We start from the raw sequence: 15135 nt of genomic DNA, 5'->3' as shown, positions 1-15135 counted from the left end.
AGGCTAGCCTGGTCTACAGAGTGAGTTCCAGGACAGCCAGGGCTATACAGAGAAACCCTGTCTGGAAAAAACAAAAAAAAAAAAAAACAACAAAAAAAAAGAATGTTAACATTTCAAGTCCACTTTGCCTTTCCACATATAACTGGATAGAAATTAACATGCAACTTAAAAACATTATCACCATCAAAACAAAAGTAACTATGTCACAGTAGAAAGGGTATGAGCTTAGCTGAATACAGTTAAGCCAAAGAGAACAGTGAATAAGTTTAAGTAATCCCAGGGACAGATAGGAAAGAGCATCAAAACCCAGAAAGTTACGTGGGTAAAGAAGCTAGAAAAGAAAACAGGCTTCAAAGCTAGAAGAATATTGAGGTTGAAGTACAGTAATGTTGGTCTTAAGGATCTCAAGAATAAAACTTCAAGAGTTTCATGATGATTTCTAAAACCAGATTTGCACTTTAAAAATCAGTCTGGTTTAATGGAGAAAATGAAGTGGGTGTGGGGAAAGCATGCACTCCTCTCACAGACGCATACACATTTGGTTCAGAGTGAAGCAAGAGGGATGAGAAGCGGAAATGAGGATTCAAGATATAGAAAACTGTAACAGGACTTAGAGGAGAACTGTTACTTTAACAGCACTTTGAGCAAGCAAGAGAAGAAACTGTAGCCAATGCCCATGGCTTCCTCTACATTTGCATTTCTGCTAGTTAAAGTCTTCCCTCCTTCTCTTAGTTACCAGGAAAACAATGAAGTTAATAGCTGGTGGGGCTTAGCTCCAATTCTAATCTTTTCATTTCTTTATTTTTCCAAGAACTGTTAAAAGACAGTTCTTAGAAAAACACGTACCCTGACTAAGAATTAACTAGCTCAATTTCAGGTATCAGGAGGCCCAAAGAAAATGAAGTTAGAATGAAAATCTACATCCTTACGGAGTTGCCAGTTTAACAATAGAAAACAAGTAAGCAAACACATAAGGACTCTACATTTTTTAGACATATGTAAGCAAACAGGTAGATGCCACTTTCTCCTATGTGAACTACCAGCTGAGCTACTTTGGGAAGATAGTCCCTATTAGTTCCCGACAATAGAATGGAGCCTATCAAGCTGCTTTGTACATTTCAAAACAGAGACTCTGTACACAGTGGCTTACAGACTATTTGATGTGTGCCTTCACTATGCACTAAGTGTTAGATACTAAAAGACTTTATCACTGTCTTCAGGATGATTTCTAGTTGGGTATGGCAACACTCACTTATTATTCCAATACTGAGAGGTGACTAACGCAGAAACATAAGAGTTTGAGACCAGTTTGTTCTACTGCTATAATTTAAATTAAATGCCAAAAATGTCCTGTGACAAAATATGTCCTAGATTTTAAAACTGTGAAGTTTTGCTTTTTTTTTTAGACAAGGCCTCATGATGTAGCCCCAGCTGGCCTAGAACTCTCAGTGTAGACCAGGCTGTCCTGGAACTCAGAGGTCTCCCTCCTAAGAGCTACCATGCTCAGGTAAGTTATGTAAATACATTATAAACACATTGTTGTTGACATCGAAATTGTTTTACCTTTTCACTTTGTGTGTGTGCTAATCGACCTTATATGCCTTCAGGGAAGTATATCTACCATGGAGAGTCCTCTCTAGCCCTCAAGTTTTACTTCTGCTACCACACAGAGAAAGCAGTAGCACTTCTCACACGAATCAATCAAACTGCTGCAATGCATAGAAGATATATTACTATTTAGAACAGGCTACATTGTCTTAATGCTATAATTAATTTAGAAAAAATCAGTATCTCATTATGTAGCTTTGGCTGGCCTGGAAATTTCTTAAGTAGACCAGACTGACCTTGAACTCACAGAAATCTGACTACCTCTGCTGGCATTAAAGGCTACTATACATACGTTACATGTTTAACAAACACTAGAGGGATAAACCACAAATAAAAATTTCAAATTAGGGAGTTTATTGAGATCATACCTTAGTTGTACATTATGTAGAAATTTAGCCAGTGTAAGGTCACGCTCACAAAGGTGTAGCAGAATCTAACACACTAAGACCTTTTTCAGAATTTACATAGGAATCTAGAATAGAATGGCAAACTGTCAGTACAGGTCCTAATAAGGCTGCCATGTAACTATAAAATGTGAATGTGGTCAAACTGTAACTCTTACTGCTAACCCAACTACATGGTCTTCCACTGATGGACAAAGAACAGGGAAGCTTTTCCTTACCTCACCTCAACTACCTGTATTTTAGCAGCTTTCCCCAGCTCGAGTGACACTTTTAATTGGTAGCACAGATCCTCTATCTTGTTCATTTCTGGCAACATTATGAGAACTCAAGATGTCCTAGACAACCAAAAAGGGTTTCCTACAATTTGTATATAAGATCTAAGCCTTATACTAGGACAGATACTAAAACCCAAAATAACAGTGATAAGAAAAAACAGCAACAAGAGGAAAAATAAAACCCACATCAACCACAATCTGTAAAGGAAAGAGCTTGAGATTTCTGTTGGAAATGCTGGCCAAACAAAGAAAAGCTCTTTTCTTTAGAGTCACTAACCTGGTTGAATGTCTATCTCCTTTAATAAAAGAAAAGCAAGAACCAGGAAATACAGAAAATAGATTTTTTTTTTGAGTCATATGAATACTTAAACTTATCAACACTAAAGCTTTTTAAAACAAGTGTTCAAAAACTCAAATTTCATGTGTTTTGGTCTTTTATAATTTCTTAAGAGTCATAACAATAAAATTCACTTAAGCTACAAATTATTCATAAGTCTATAAATCTTGTAAGTATACATTAAACAAGATTTAGGAATTTAAAAACTTAAAACTAAGAATGTTTAAAAGAGTAAACAGTGTATTTTATTGGTAGAAAATAGATCATGGAATGGAAATATCTGGGTGTAATCCTGACCCTGCAAATATGTAATATAAAATGTTACTTTTAAGTAACAAAGTTATCTTTATGAAGTTAGAGAAACAATTTACTTAATTACATAACTATGCCATTTAAATAGTGTCAGTGATCTAATCTGGCCAAGAACTCTTTGAGCATCTAAGAATATGATACTATGAGAGTGTCAGAACAAGACTTTAACTTAGGATCCTGTAAGAAAAAGTGTTACTTTGTTAATTTGACTATATACACGCTATTCTTCATTATCTAATTCTATGTTTAGTGTCTTTTACTGGGTTCTGTACTTAAAAGGCAGGGATGAATAAGACTTTTCCCCAAACATCCAGAATTTAACAGTCTAGCAGGGAAGGAAAATAGCTGAACAAACAGTGAATTTCCTTTGTGATTAGTGAAAAATAGTTCAGAAAGTGACTGTCCAGAAAGTGTGCTAAATTGCTTGGAAGTAGCTTGCCAAGTCAACAGAAAGAATAGGAGAATTCCAAAGGATAGCTTAATGGGCTTTAATAAACAACTCAGTACTGACAGACCACAAAATAAGACAGGATGCCAATGTAATAATGTCAAGAGCTGTTCTAGGATTATTAGTGATCCATATGCTGTGCTAAACAGGATGGACTTTACACTGCCTCAAAAGGACAGAACATTTAACTACTTTTTAATGTACTAATTTTTAAGTGGAATTCAAATATTCATTTACTATTAAAACTTTGAAGTAACAAAAGTATCCTTATGGAGTTAAAGAAACAATGAATTATGATTTAGTTGCATAATTATGCCATTTAAATACTGTCAGAGGGCTGGAGAGATGGCTCAGCATTAAGAGTACTTGCTTCTCTTAAGAAGAAATAAGTTGAGTTCTGGGCACTCACTTGAGGCCCACAACTCTAACTCCAGCTCCAGGGAAGCCCACACCCTCTTCTGGGCCTCTTAAGGGCTGCACTCCTGTGTACATGCTCATAGACAGACACACAAATAAATAATAAATCTAAACAAAAGAAAACAATCTGTTTGACATACTGTTTAGAAGGTTACAACTAGCTTCTTATAAATATTTGGTAAATAAATTACGGCAGTCTAACTGAACAGGAGTAAGCGTGGATCTTAAAATGTATTCCGAGACTGGCAAGAAGTATTTTCTTTCCCAATTCTTTTCCATTTGAATTCTTTTGTTTACTCATACCTACCCAAGCCATACCATAGTATAGCATAGCACCTTTCCCGGTGTCGTCCAAGGTTTCTGTTTGTTTTTAAGCACCACAATCTGTGTCAGCTTCAAATTCCCAGAGTCTTCTAATGTTCTACTTCTTAAATGCTGTTTAACAGCTGTTTCACTTGAAAATATTAGACTATCATTATCCTGCTCACCGCTGCCAGTCTAAGCCACATCCTCAGCATGAAATCTAACCTATACTAGCAATGTCTTGCTTCCCTATCGAGTCCCACAAACCTCATAAAAATAAGGGAGCACATAATTTTTACTTAGGTTCAGATGAGTTTGATATGAGAAGTCACGTTTCTTCTATTATACAGGCAGATGATTTAAGAAGGGTCCAGGCAACACCCAGTATTGCAGACCAGAGGTCACACATCAAACTAGTACTTTCTGTTACCTGTCTATTCCTATGGGAAATGAAGAACTATGGATGGATAACTGGGAGGAGGGAATACTGGAAATGGAGACTTCACTTCCCATTGTCATGCTATTACCAAATAAACCAGAAGACAGTTTGGTCCTTCCAGGAGAAAAGGCAAGTCGGATTTCTGAGGCTTGCTAAGTAATTCTCCAGCGCGAAGACACAGAAAGAAGCCACTGTAAAGAAAGAGTCTCTAGCTCTTTCGGAACTCACCTGTCAACAGTGGTGTGGACGGCGCCATCTTGTCCCGGAAAGAGAAACCCATGCGCTGGGGTGAGAGTTCAATAAAAGCCGAACCCGGCCTCTACACGTCTCCCCAAGCGCAGTCACTGCGAGTTGGTGTTTCCGGCGCCGCCAGCCTCGGGGCCAATTTACTTCCGGTTTCCGAGCGCGCACGCGCAGCTCTGGCTCCTCGCTTTCCCGAGCGTGGAAGGGCTTGGCTGCGGCTGCGGCCGGCCCTCGCCCTCCCTCTCTGGAGCGGGCGGAGTCCGTACTTCCGCGGGGCGGGGTCTGCCCAGTGCTGACGTTGGCAGCCGAACCCGAACTAGTTCGAGATTGCCGGCTGCACCGTCCGGTGGTTGGACTCTTGCTACTCGGCCCTGCGGCCCGCTTTCCCCGGCGCGCCGCCCCTCGGCTGCTCAGACCGCCGTGATCGGCGGCTGCCGGTGCTCCAGCGCTCGGCGTCCGGGCCCAGTGGCCGTAGGCGGCGTAGGCACCGCGAGCCGAGCCTCCCGGTGGCCCGGGAACGGTGAGCGAGCGAGTCCGAGAGGTTCTTGGGGCAGGTGGCGCTGCGAAGATGGTCGCCAAGCAGAGGATCCGTATGGCCAACGAAAAGCACAGCAAGAACATAACTCAGCGCGGCAACGTCGCTAAGACCTCGGTAAGGAAAAGCGGGCACCCTTCTCCATGCCGTGGCCGGGGGCTGAGGCCCACGCCGGGCCGGGGCCGCGGCGAGTTCTCCCCAGACCCGCCTGACTCCGGACTCCCGCTGCGGTGGAATCTGGGGTGGGAGGAGAGATCTGTTGAGTTGCCGGGCCAGCCACCTGGCCTGGGGTGCAGGCCATGGGAGCCCAGGATCCGAGAGTGGTTTCTCTGCATTTGAAACTGGGTTTTTCTTTTTGCAGAGAAATGCCCCCGAAGAAAAGGCGTCGGTAGGACCCTGGTTATTGGCCCTCTTCATTTTTGTTGTTTGTGGCTCTGGTAAGTGTTTGGGGGCTCCGGTGGTTTGGAATGACGTGGATAGTGGCGAGTCCTACCCGCGTGGTTCTCAACCCACCTGCTGAGAGAATTGTTTCTAGTGAACTTGTACCACAGAGGGTGGTGCCCCAGGAATTTTTCTTACCTTGATTTGCTCATAGGTCAAAAAGAGATTAGGTCTTCCTAATGATCTCTTAGAAGAAATTAAATACCAAATAACTCTTGGAATAAGAATGATTTGCATTATAACTTTTTTACCAATGGTGTTGCAAAAAAACGAACATCGTGAACATCTGGATACTAGAACAAGACAGAACGATACCAGTATCTAAGGTCTCTATGTCAAAAACTAAGTGTATAAAATAAGGCTAGTACAAAGAACTGATTTTCTGTAGAGGAAACATACATGTTTGGAAATTTAATGTATGAGACAAGTGTTTTTAGGTAAAATTAGTTACCAAGACAGCCTCCTTTTAAGGTGATAGGCTCTTGCCTCTGCAGATGTATTACAGAATGTTTTTCTGCTCTATGTGTTGTTTTAATATGCAAGCTGTTATTATTGAGACAGATGCTTTTGCTTTTTTTTGCTTCATTCTACAGTTACTGAGATTTTCATTTAACATTTCACTATGCCTTTTTTCTAAACTTAACAACCAGAAGCTTTCTTGATACGTGGCCAAGAGCCAACCAGTTTATGTAACACAAAGATTATTGAATTTCAGCTTCGTGAGAATGAAGAAATGTGCATATATTAGGAAACCAGGCCTTTAAGGATATGTTAGAAATAAACTGAAATAAATCTATGGTAGAAAAAAATGAGTTTGTTTTAGTGCCTTTAAGTTATTTCTAAAATAATTTTGTGTTTGGCAGCTCTGTTGTACATCTTACAGGTAAAAGTCAAGGAACCTGCAATTAGAGAAATAATTTGAGTTGGGCATGTAGCTCAGTTGCAGAGTACTTACCTATCATGCCCGAGTCAGGCCCTGGGCACCGTCCCCAGCACCACAAAATCATCATCATTTAAAGGCATTTAACTGTTTAATTATGATAAACCTGCCTTCACTTTTTATTATTGTAACTGACCATACGGTTACTCTGGATTCTGCAGCTCCTGTAATAGATTACTTTTTAGTTGAGAGGCCTGTTTTATTCAACTTATTTCACTATTTGCTCTTTTCTCTTTACAGCAATTTTCCAGATTATTCAAAGTATCAGGATGGGCATGTGAAGTGACTGACCTTGAGATGTTTCCATTCTCCTGTGAATTTTAACTTGAACTCATTCCTGATGTTCGATGCCCTGGTTAAAAACAATTCAGTAAATCACCCTGCCTCAGAATGACTTTTTCATAGCAGCCTTCATGTGTCATTCCAAGGTTTCTTCAAGAGTCATTCCAGGTTTGCTAGTCCATGCCTCAGTGCCTTGCAAAAGCACCACATGAATAAAGCAATAAAATTTGATTATTAAGTTCCAGTAGTAGACTGTACTTATTCAGTACAGAATGAGTTTTATGTGGTTATTAAAACTTATGACTAATTAGATGAAATCTGTGTAGACAGGGTATAGATTTTGTTAACCCTAATGTGTAAATGCAACTAGCTTAATTTAAATTTTGGAATCTTCAGGTTTTCTATAGCTAGGCACTTTATTACTCTTGGATTGAAAAGCACACTCCGTTATAGGGACAAATAACTATCCTATAATAAGGTGCTTATAAATGGACAACTACACGGCCTAGTTTTACCACAATCATTGTCACCTAAAAGTTTTTAAAAGCTTCTAGGGCATATTGTAAGTAAAGATGCTTACAGCTGCATCTGTTTTTAATGATTATGTTTCTGTTACACAGCCTTGAATTTTGCATGAGTAAGTAGAGTCACCTAGGATCCCATTCGAGACTGGGTTGAGCATTTTGTAACTTAAAGTGATTGCAGTTCCACTAAAAGCTATCATGGTGAAATGAAATTAGGGATGGTTTGCTGATGTCATACTGATCAGAATTAACTTACCAAGGGGTTTACTGTGTAGAAAAGTGTTAAGGGGAAAAGTCTACAAGAAGTAAATACCTTGTCAAAACGTGTGGAGTCCCATGTGCCATATGATATCTTAGCATGTTAATTGCACTTTTAATACCAAAAAGGCACATCAACTAAAAAGTTATGATTGAAATGTCCTTGGGGTTCTAGGTATATCAATCTAAACTAGCATTTGGAATTTAATGAATTGACTGATAAGGATCAGTCTAGTCTTCCTTTGTATGACTTAGTTGTGATTGATCAAATTTTCTTTTTACTGATAGTAAGGGTGAGAGTGATGAGGCAGGTTTGAGGTTTTCTGGTACTATTGAAAACTGCAAGTCCTGACTATGTATGCACTTAGCCAGAACTTGGTGCAGACACCAAGCAATATCTGTTTATGAATTGGGAGAAGCCTGCTTATGTTTGCTTTGTTATTTGCCTCAGGAGATCTCTTTTGAAATAAGGTGTTTTCAAAGGAACAGAAGGGAAACTTGCTACCTGTTCTGAGAACAGTGTAAACCTCACAGGACTTTGGATCCCCTCAGATGTAGAGGAGAATGAAGGAAAGGAATGGTTAGGGACGTACAGGAGTCTTAACTGTATCTGATCAGGAAGGAAAGCTGGCTGTGGGTCCGCACCTGAACTTGATTCCCTCTGAAGCAAGTCTTGGTTAACTAATTCTATTTTACTATAACTTTAAAAGTGAAAGATAATCTCTAAACTTATAGCAGGTGCCTTATTTCCTTTGAATCAAATCATTCCATACCAGAATTTCCCTTGGTTTACTATAGGTAATTGGCTGTAAGGTATTTTTTTTAAAAACATACAATGTTTTAATTAATTTGTTAAATTGCTGTAGCCATCAATCATTTCACATTTGTAAAATTACATTCCCTTTGTATCATGTAATTTACCTATTCAGTGCATTTTATATTCAGGTTGGATTATGCATATTTGGGTCAATGAAAGTTGTGTCTGTTTGATTTATGGTCTAAAAATAAAGTTCCCTGGATATTTGATGCTTTTGTTGTAAAGGAAAATGATTTTTGCAGAGTTCTTATTTGAATGCTTTTCATATTCATAGTTCATAGAAAATTATTTTAAAGGAATGCCTGTACTTACCCTGGCAGTGGTGGCACATGACTTTAATCCCAGCACTTGGGAGATAGAGGCAGGCAGATCACTGAACTCTAGACAAGCCTGGTCTACAGAGCGAGTTCCCTTACAGCCAGGACTACTACACAGGGAAACCCTGTCTTGAAAAATTGGAAGAAGAAAAAAAGAGAGAAGAGTCTGTATTTAAGGGTCTTAAGGTTTCTGTTGCTGCAGCTAAACACCATGACTAAAAAGCAAGTTGAGGAAGAAAGGATTTATTTCCGTATCACTCACTGTTCATCATCAAAGGAAGTCAGGACAGGAACTCAAGCAGGGCAGGAACCTAGAGGCAGGAGCTGATGCAGAGGCCATGGAGGAGTGCTGCTTACTGGTGGGTTGCTCCTCATGGCTTGCCCAGCCTGCTTTCCTATAGAACCCAGGACTGGCAGCCCAGTGGTGATACCACCTAAAATGGGTTGCCCCCACCTCCCCATCAATCACTAATTAAGTAAAGACTTTATAGCAGATCCTTATGGAGGCATTTTTCAATTAAGATTCTTTCCTTTCAGGTAACTCTAGTTTGGTGGCAAGTTAACATAAGACACATTAAGTCAGTTATACGGAGAGGTACATATTAGTGTAAACCTCACAGGACTTCAGATCCCTTCAGATGTAGAGGAGACCAAAGGAAAGGAGTGGTTAGGGATGCACAGGAGGCTTAACTGTCTAATCAGGAAAGGTCTGTAATTGGACATGGTAGCAAGAAAACTGTAAAAAGCAAGAAAATCGCAACACCCACTTAGCATATAGTTGTTACAACCCAAGTTTGGCTCAAGGAAAAAGCACAGTTCTTTTATCCTACTTTCCTACTCAGTTTTGTAATGCTGAGCACAGCAAGGAAATGAATTTGCCCAAATAGTGATTTAGCCAGAACAAAGAGTTACCATTTCATTGTATGTGCTAAGTTGGATACAATGTTGCTGGCAATCAGTAGGTTTCTAAAGTAACACAAGGTTTTCATTGTAGCAGGATACATTGTCTTGGGCCTTTGGCTTACATTAATGTGTATACCTCTATGTTCAATTTTGGGGCCGCTTGTGTTCCTCATGAGGCAACCGGTGGGAATTTGGACACAGAACACAGAAAGATCACATGGAACTTTTATTTTAGGACTTAATTATTAGGTCTATCCATAAAACATAGTGCTAAATATCTGTACACTTACAACATCGTGACATTCTCTGTTTAGAAATTATCTCAAGTTTGATTTGCTCTCTACCAAACTCTCCATCACCGTAGTTTCTTTCTGATTGATGTGATAAAATACTCTGACCAAAGCAATGTAGGGGAGGAAGTGACACCGGGTTCCTCTCTGCTCCTAGTTCCATGTTATAGTCCAGCATAGCAGGGAAGTCACAACCGAGGGGTGTTGAGGAAGTTGTTCATATCACATCTGTAATAAGGAACAGAACAATGAATACACATGTGCCAGTACTTAAGAGGAAAAAAAAACCCTGGCCTTTTATAATTCAAACCCATATTCATTTATCCAGTGATTACTAAGTAACATGCAGGTAGAGCTGTGAAAAAGAGTCTTATAGGCAATTACCAAAGGCATATCCATAACTGTTAACAGTAGTTCAAAGAACATGCAAATGATGTATGGTAAGGTTTTCTGACTGACTGTACTCCCTAGAAACCACAGACTTGATCACAAAACTTACATGCATTTCACATACGCTTTTAGAATATCTTTTCATTTTTCTCAAGTTGCTAATTGAAAGAAGAGAAAAAAATTGTTCACTGATGCAGTTTCTTTTAAAAGTGAGTTCAGTTGACATTTACACTAGTTTTTCATGTAATAGAGAAACACAAAATTGTGGCAGTAATGCTATCAGCACAACATAGTCCAGGGAACCTAAAAACTGCTGCAACTTCATTGTAGTTTGTTAAAATATTTTCATATTTTAACAAAGTTATATTTAGTGTGTTGTTGAGAAATAATTCCAAAATAAAATTACTTTAAAAATAATTATTAGAAGCTGGTGGTATGTGTTATCTATAATCCCAGCACTGAGGAAGGCTGATGCAGGAGAATTGCCTAGAGTTCAAGGCCACCTTGGCCTGCAAAGTGAGACTTGGGAAGAAGAAAGAATGTCTCCTTTGACTTTAAAGATACCGATCCCCATGATTTTCCTGAGGTAAAATTTGAAGATACACTAAAGTTTAGGGGCTTCTCATTTCTGTTGCAATGAAATAACTCTTGAGCTTTGATTCTCAAGGGCACGTTGCCTGGCTCAGCTCGCCCTGTCAGCCTTGCCCTTCATAGCTTCCCTCCTAGATTTGCTGTAGTCCACGTTTTCAGCTACCCTGTAATTTTAGTCCCTTCCCACAGCACATGTACACACACTACCCGTCTTCTCAGATCAGTTTTCCTTGCAGCCCTGTACTGAACCTGTTAGAATTTAGTGTATTGCCATGCTTATTAGGTTCATGTCTTAATTGATTAGACTAAGCGTGGGCTCCTTAAGGACAAGGGCTCTTTTGTCTCCGACTGCCACCACTTCTGTGTCCACCAAAGCACTGCATTCAACATATTAGCTGAGTGCTTCATCTGCAAGAACCTTCTCTCTCTGCTGGCCATGGTGATGCATGCTTGTAATTCCAGCACTCGTGAGGCAGAGGCAGGAAGAAGGGTAGAGGTCAACCTAGGCTATATTTGACCCTGTACCCCACTCCAAATAAACAAAATGTAGCACCATAAGCTCAGCTACTCTGCTACAATGAGAGTTCAGGTCTACTCTGGGCAACTGAGCAATAACCTTTTAAAAAAAAAATTAAGTGGAGAAAAAGCATATCTCAGTGCTAGTTGGCTTGCCTCGCATGCGTGAAGCCTTGGACTTAATCCCTAGAATCATCAAAGTAAAATTTAAAAAGCCCATCATAACAAAACTTGTGTGTTCCTGTAAAATCCTCTAGCACTAGAGTAACAGTCACCACATGGATTAAACCCTGGTGATCTTTAGTTTCTTGGAACAAACTCCCCCAGGATAGGCTTATAGGCTTGACATTTGGAGATACATCAGCAGTGTGATATTTATCCTTTAATAAAGGTCGCATTAAAAAAAAAATCAAAGAACACATTATCAAAATAAAGGTAATACCTCACCATACCAGTTAGTCTGGTAAGAGGAGACACCATGTTTGCCATTTCCAGCCTGTGCCTGGGGGCTTCAAATTGCTCTCTGCTCCACTTCTGTCATTTTCATACAGGGGGACACAAGGATGCCCATGTGTCCTTCTCTGTGGAAGACCCCTCCAGACCTGATGGCTGTATTCCATACCTGTTCTAGCCCTCCTCTTCACAAAGTGTTCCTTACAACCACACTATAAGTCAGTCTGATCTCGTACATTGAGCATAAGGCTCTGTCCTTCTGGAAAATGCCTGATGTACAGAGCCCCTGACTTCTGTATACTTAGCCCCAGGTATCCTAGAGTGCTGGAGACTCTGGGTATAGGAAGTTTGGGCTTTTGTCAATAGGAATACAGCTATAAATCCCAGAGCACAAATGCATCAGGATCTGTGTTGGGGATGATAACTGACCAGGGCTGACCATAAAGGGAAATAGATGTCCAGGGTATCAAAGCATTGGAGCTCCAGCCCTGGCCACTGAGAGCACACTTTTCAAGTTAATCTCAGAGGATTATGTGGAGAAGGAAGCTACCACAGAGGATGAAACCCATTTCCAAAACTAAGTCATTCATTCTTGCTTGAGAACAGTATTAAGATGTTTTCTGGGCCAGGCGGTGGTGGCGCACGCCTTTGATCCCAGCACTTGGGGGGCAGAGGCAGGCAGATTTCTGAGTTTGAGTCCAGCCTGGTCTACAGAGTGAGTTCCAGGACAGCCCAGGCTATACAGAGAAACCCTGTCTCGAAAAACCAAAAAAAAAAAAAACCAAAAAGATGTTTTCTGATGCAAGAACCTTTTCCTCTACTAAGTATGACTTGAAACTCTACCCTCGTTGCCAAGTGTTCACAGGGAAAGCCATGCCCAACCTAGTCTAATTTCCTGCTACTCAGAACAGTGTCCTGTGATTATTGGTATCCTGGAAGCCTGTTGAAAATAGTGTCCTACCCTGGCTAGGCCCTCTGAAGCTGAGCCTAAGTTTTCCCAGGATCTCCCACATATTCCATCTGCAAACTGACATTGGAAACGGTTGAAAAAGACTAAACTTCCTTAAAAAAATATTTTATATGTATGAGTGTTTTTGTCTGATTGAATGTATGGACACCACGTGTGGTGCAGTGCCTATGGGCGGTGACAAAAGGCTGTCACATCCCCTGAAGCTGGAGTCACTAACAGCTATGAGCTGCTAGCTGCTGTGTTAGGAACCAAACCCAGATTCTCTGGAAGAGCAGCCAGTGCTTTTAACCACTGAGTCATTTATCCAGCCTCCCAAAAGTCTAGATTTCTAATTCTAGCTTTGGCACTAAATGGCTGGATGGCCTGAAATCTTAAAACTGCCTCTCTTTGCTTGCCTCAGGGAAAGGAAATCCCTCTGCCTCAACAGCAGTTACAAAATCACAAAGTAAAAGCACTTTGCATAGTTAAAAATATTCAATGCAAATAAGATATCACTGACTATGTGAACTTCAAAAACAGACATCTGATAGGGTTAGGGACTTTCCTCACTGAGGACAGAAGAAACAGTGGCATTTACATTGGCTTCGAAGGAACTCACCCTTCAATTGCTGGCTATGCATGGGTTTTTTTCCCCCAATGTAATTTTACCATCCCAGAACTTTGCCTCTTGAATAACTACTGAAAATTTGCATGATTACGATTCATATTCAGTTATTTAGCCCATAACATGAAATGCATTTTACTTGCACTTGATCCTCAAAGATCTGCTGAACTGGAAAAAAAAAAAAAAGAGGAAAAAACTGGCAAGGGGAGTATTGGTTTCAATGTTTGTTGTTATTCAAAGGCCTTTGGGACAACTCTATTTCTGTAGAGCAAACTTACCCTCTGCATGTGAAAAAGATTGTGCAGAGGTACAGACTCATGAAAAGAGAGCAAAACTGCTTAGAAGGAACGGACTAGGATTTGATACCACAACCACTGTGAAAATAACCTTAGATTTGCAGAAAAAGTGCAGATAGGATAGAAAGTTTATGTGTACCTTTTATTCAGCTGCCTTTAACATCGGCATCAATACTGTGGAACATTTGTCAAGTTCAGAAGTTAGCGATAGTCTGGCATGGGTGTAAATGCTTGTATCCCAGCACTGTCCAGGAAGGCTGAAGGAGGAGGAACAGTTCTGAAGCCACTCCGAGTTACAAAGAGTTAACACCTGCATCTCAAACACAACAAACAAAGTTATCTTGGCAACAATACTTGAACTCCAGACATCACTTGGATTTTACAGGAGTTGGTATTCCATTCTTTGCTTCAGAACCCAAAGTTACCAAATTGCAATTTAGCTTTCATTCTTACTTTTTAAAAATACAATAAATTGCTCCTAATGCTGCTGTATCATTTGTTGGTGGCCAGCTTCTTATGTGATCTGTCTTATGTATTCTGTCAGTCGTTCTGTGCTTTAAAAAATTAATCTAAGTAATAAGACTTGTTGTTACTTCTAAACTCATAAGAGGCTTATGGCTAATTTTAATATATGTACATGTGGCTAGACATGGTGGCACATTCCATTAATCCCAGCAGTTGAGAGGTAGAGGCAGGCAGATCTCTGTGAGTTCAAAGTCAGACTGGTCTACTTAAAGTTTCAGGTCAGCAGAGTAGTCAAGACAACACACCTTCAGGACAGAAGTGATTACCAAAGCCACTAAGGCAGACACTCTTGATTATATCATAAAAACAGCATCTCTCAAATTAAAATAATTAAGCCTGTCTTGCCTCTCTTTACCCCCTCCCCCCCAGAGAGTAATGTATAGATGCGTGTAAATGTGCATACATGAGTAAGTATGTATGTATGCATATATAAGGTTTTTTCTTTAAATCATAATTATAACTTATCTTTGACTATACATTTGAATTAACTTATTTCAGTGATCGCTCTACATTCTCTGTGTTTCGAAGCCTTAGTTTTCATTTAAAATGGAATTATTTTATTCAAAAGAAGAGGTGTTTTAGGAATTTATACCACTTTAAATCCAATTTTTGTTTTATTTTGTCAGAGAAGCCTCCTCCTGAAGCAGATGGGAACAAATACAAAGACCTATAGCCAAACAATAGGCGGGGGGGGGGG

The 15135-nt window shown here is 40.0% G+C and overlaps 2 protein-coding genes across 3 annotated transcripts in view; one reads left to right on the top strand and one right to left on the bottom strand.

Annotated features, from left to right (window-relative positions):
* Positions 1–5037, bottom strand: part of Eif2a (eukaryotic translation initiation factor 2A) — a 39901-nt gene extending 34864 nt beyond the window's left edge. The window contains exon 1 of one of the 2 annotated variants that reach the window (XM_028763628.1): positions 4772–5037. In XM_028763628.1, the coding sequence (XP_028619461.1) occupies positions 4772–4823 (52 nt within the window). In that variant the 5' untranslated portion in view covers positions 4824–5037. Of the gene's footprint in view, positions 1–1976; positions 2063–4771 lie in introns of those variants that run through there. The other variant, XM_028763629.1, reaches the window with a different exon arrangement.
* Positions 5038–5216: 179 nt separating this feature from the next.
* Serp1 (stress associated endoplasmic reticulum protein 1) lies at positions 5217–8792 on the top strand. The gene is made up of 3 exons (XM_028763589.1): positions 5217–5438; positions 5683–5758; positions 6943–8792. The coding sequence occupies exons 1-3, from the start codon at positions 5355–5357 to the stop codon at positions 6981–6983; spliced, it is 201 nt and encodes a 66-aa protein (XP_028619422.1). The 5' UTR covers positions 5217–5354; the 3' UTR covers positions 6984–8792.
* The last annotated feature ends 6343 nt before the right edge of the window (positions 8793–15135 follow it).

The sequence above is a fragment of the Grammomys surdaster genome, unplaced genomic scaffold (genome assembly GCF_004785775.1).
Source record: "Grammomys surdaster isolate TR1022 unplaced genomic scaffold, NIH_TR_1.0 139, whole genome shotgun sequence".
In the NCBI taxonomy this organism is placed as follows: domain Eukaryota; kingdom Metazoa; phylum Chordata; class Mammalia; order Rodentia; family Muridae; genus Grammomys; species Grammomys surdaster.
The sequence above is the reverse complement of the archived record's forward strand: the minus strand, read 5'-3'. Positions and strand labels throughout refer to the sequence as shown.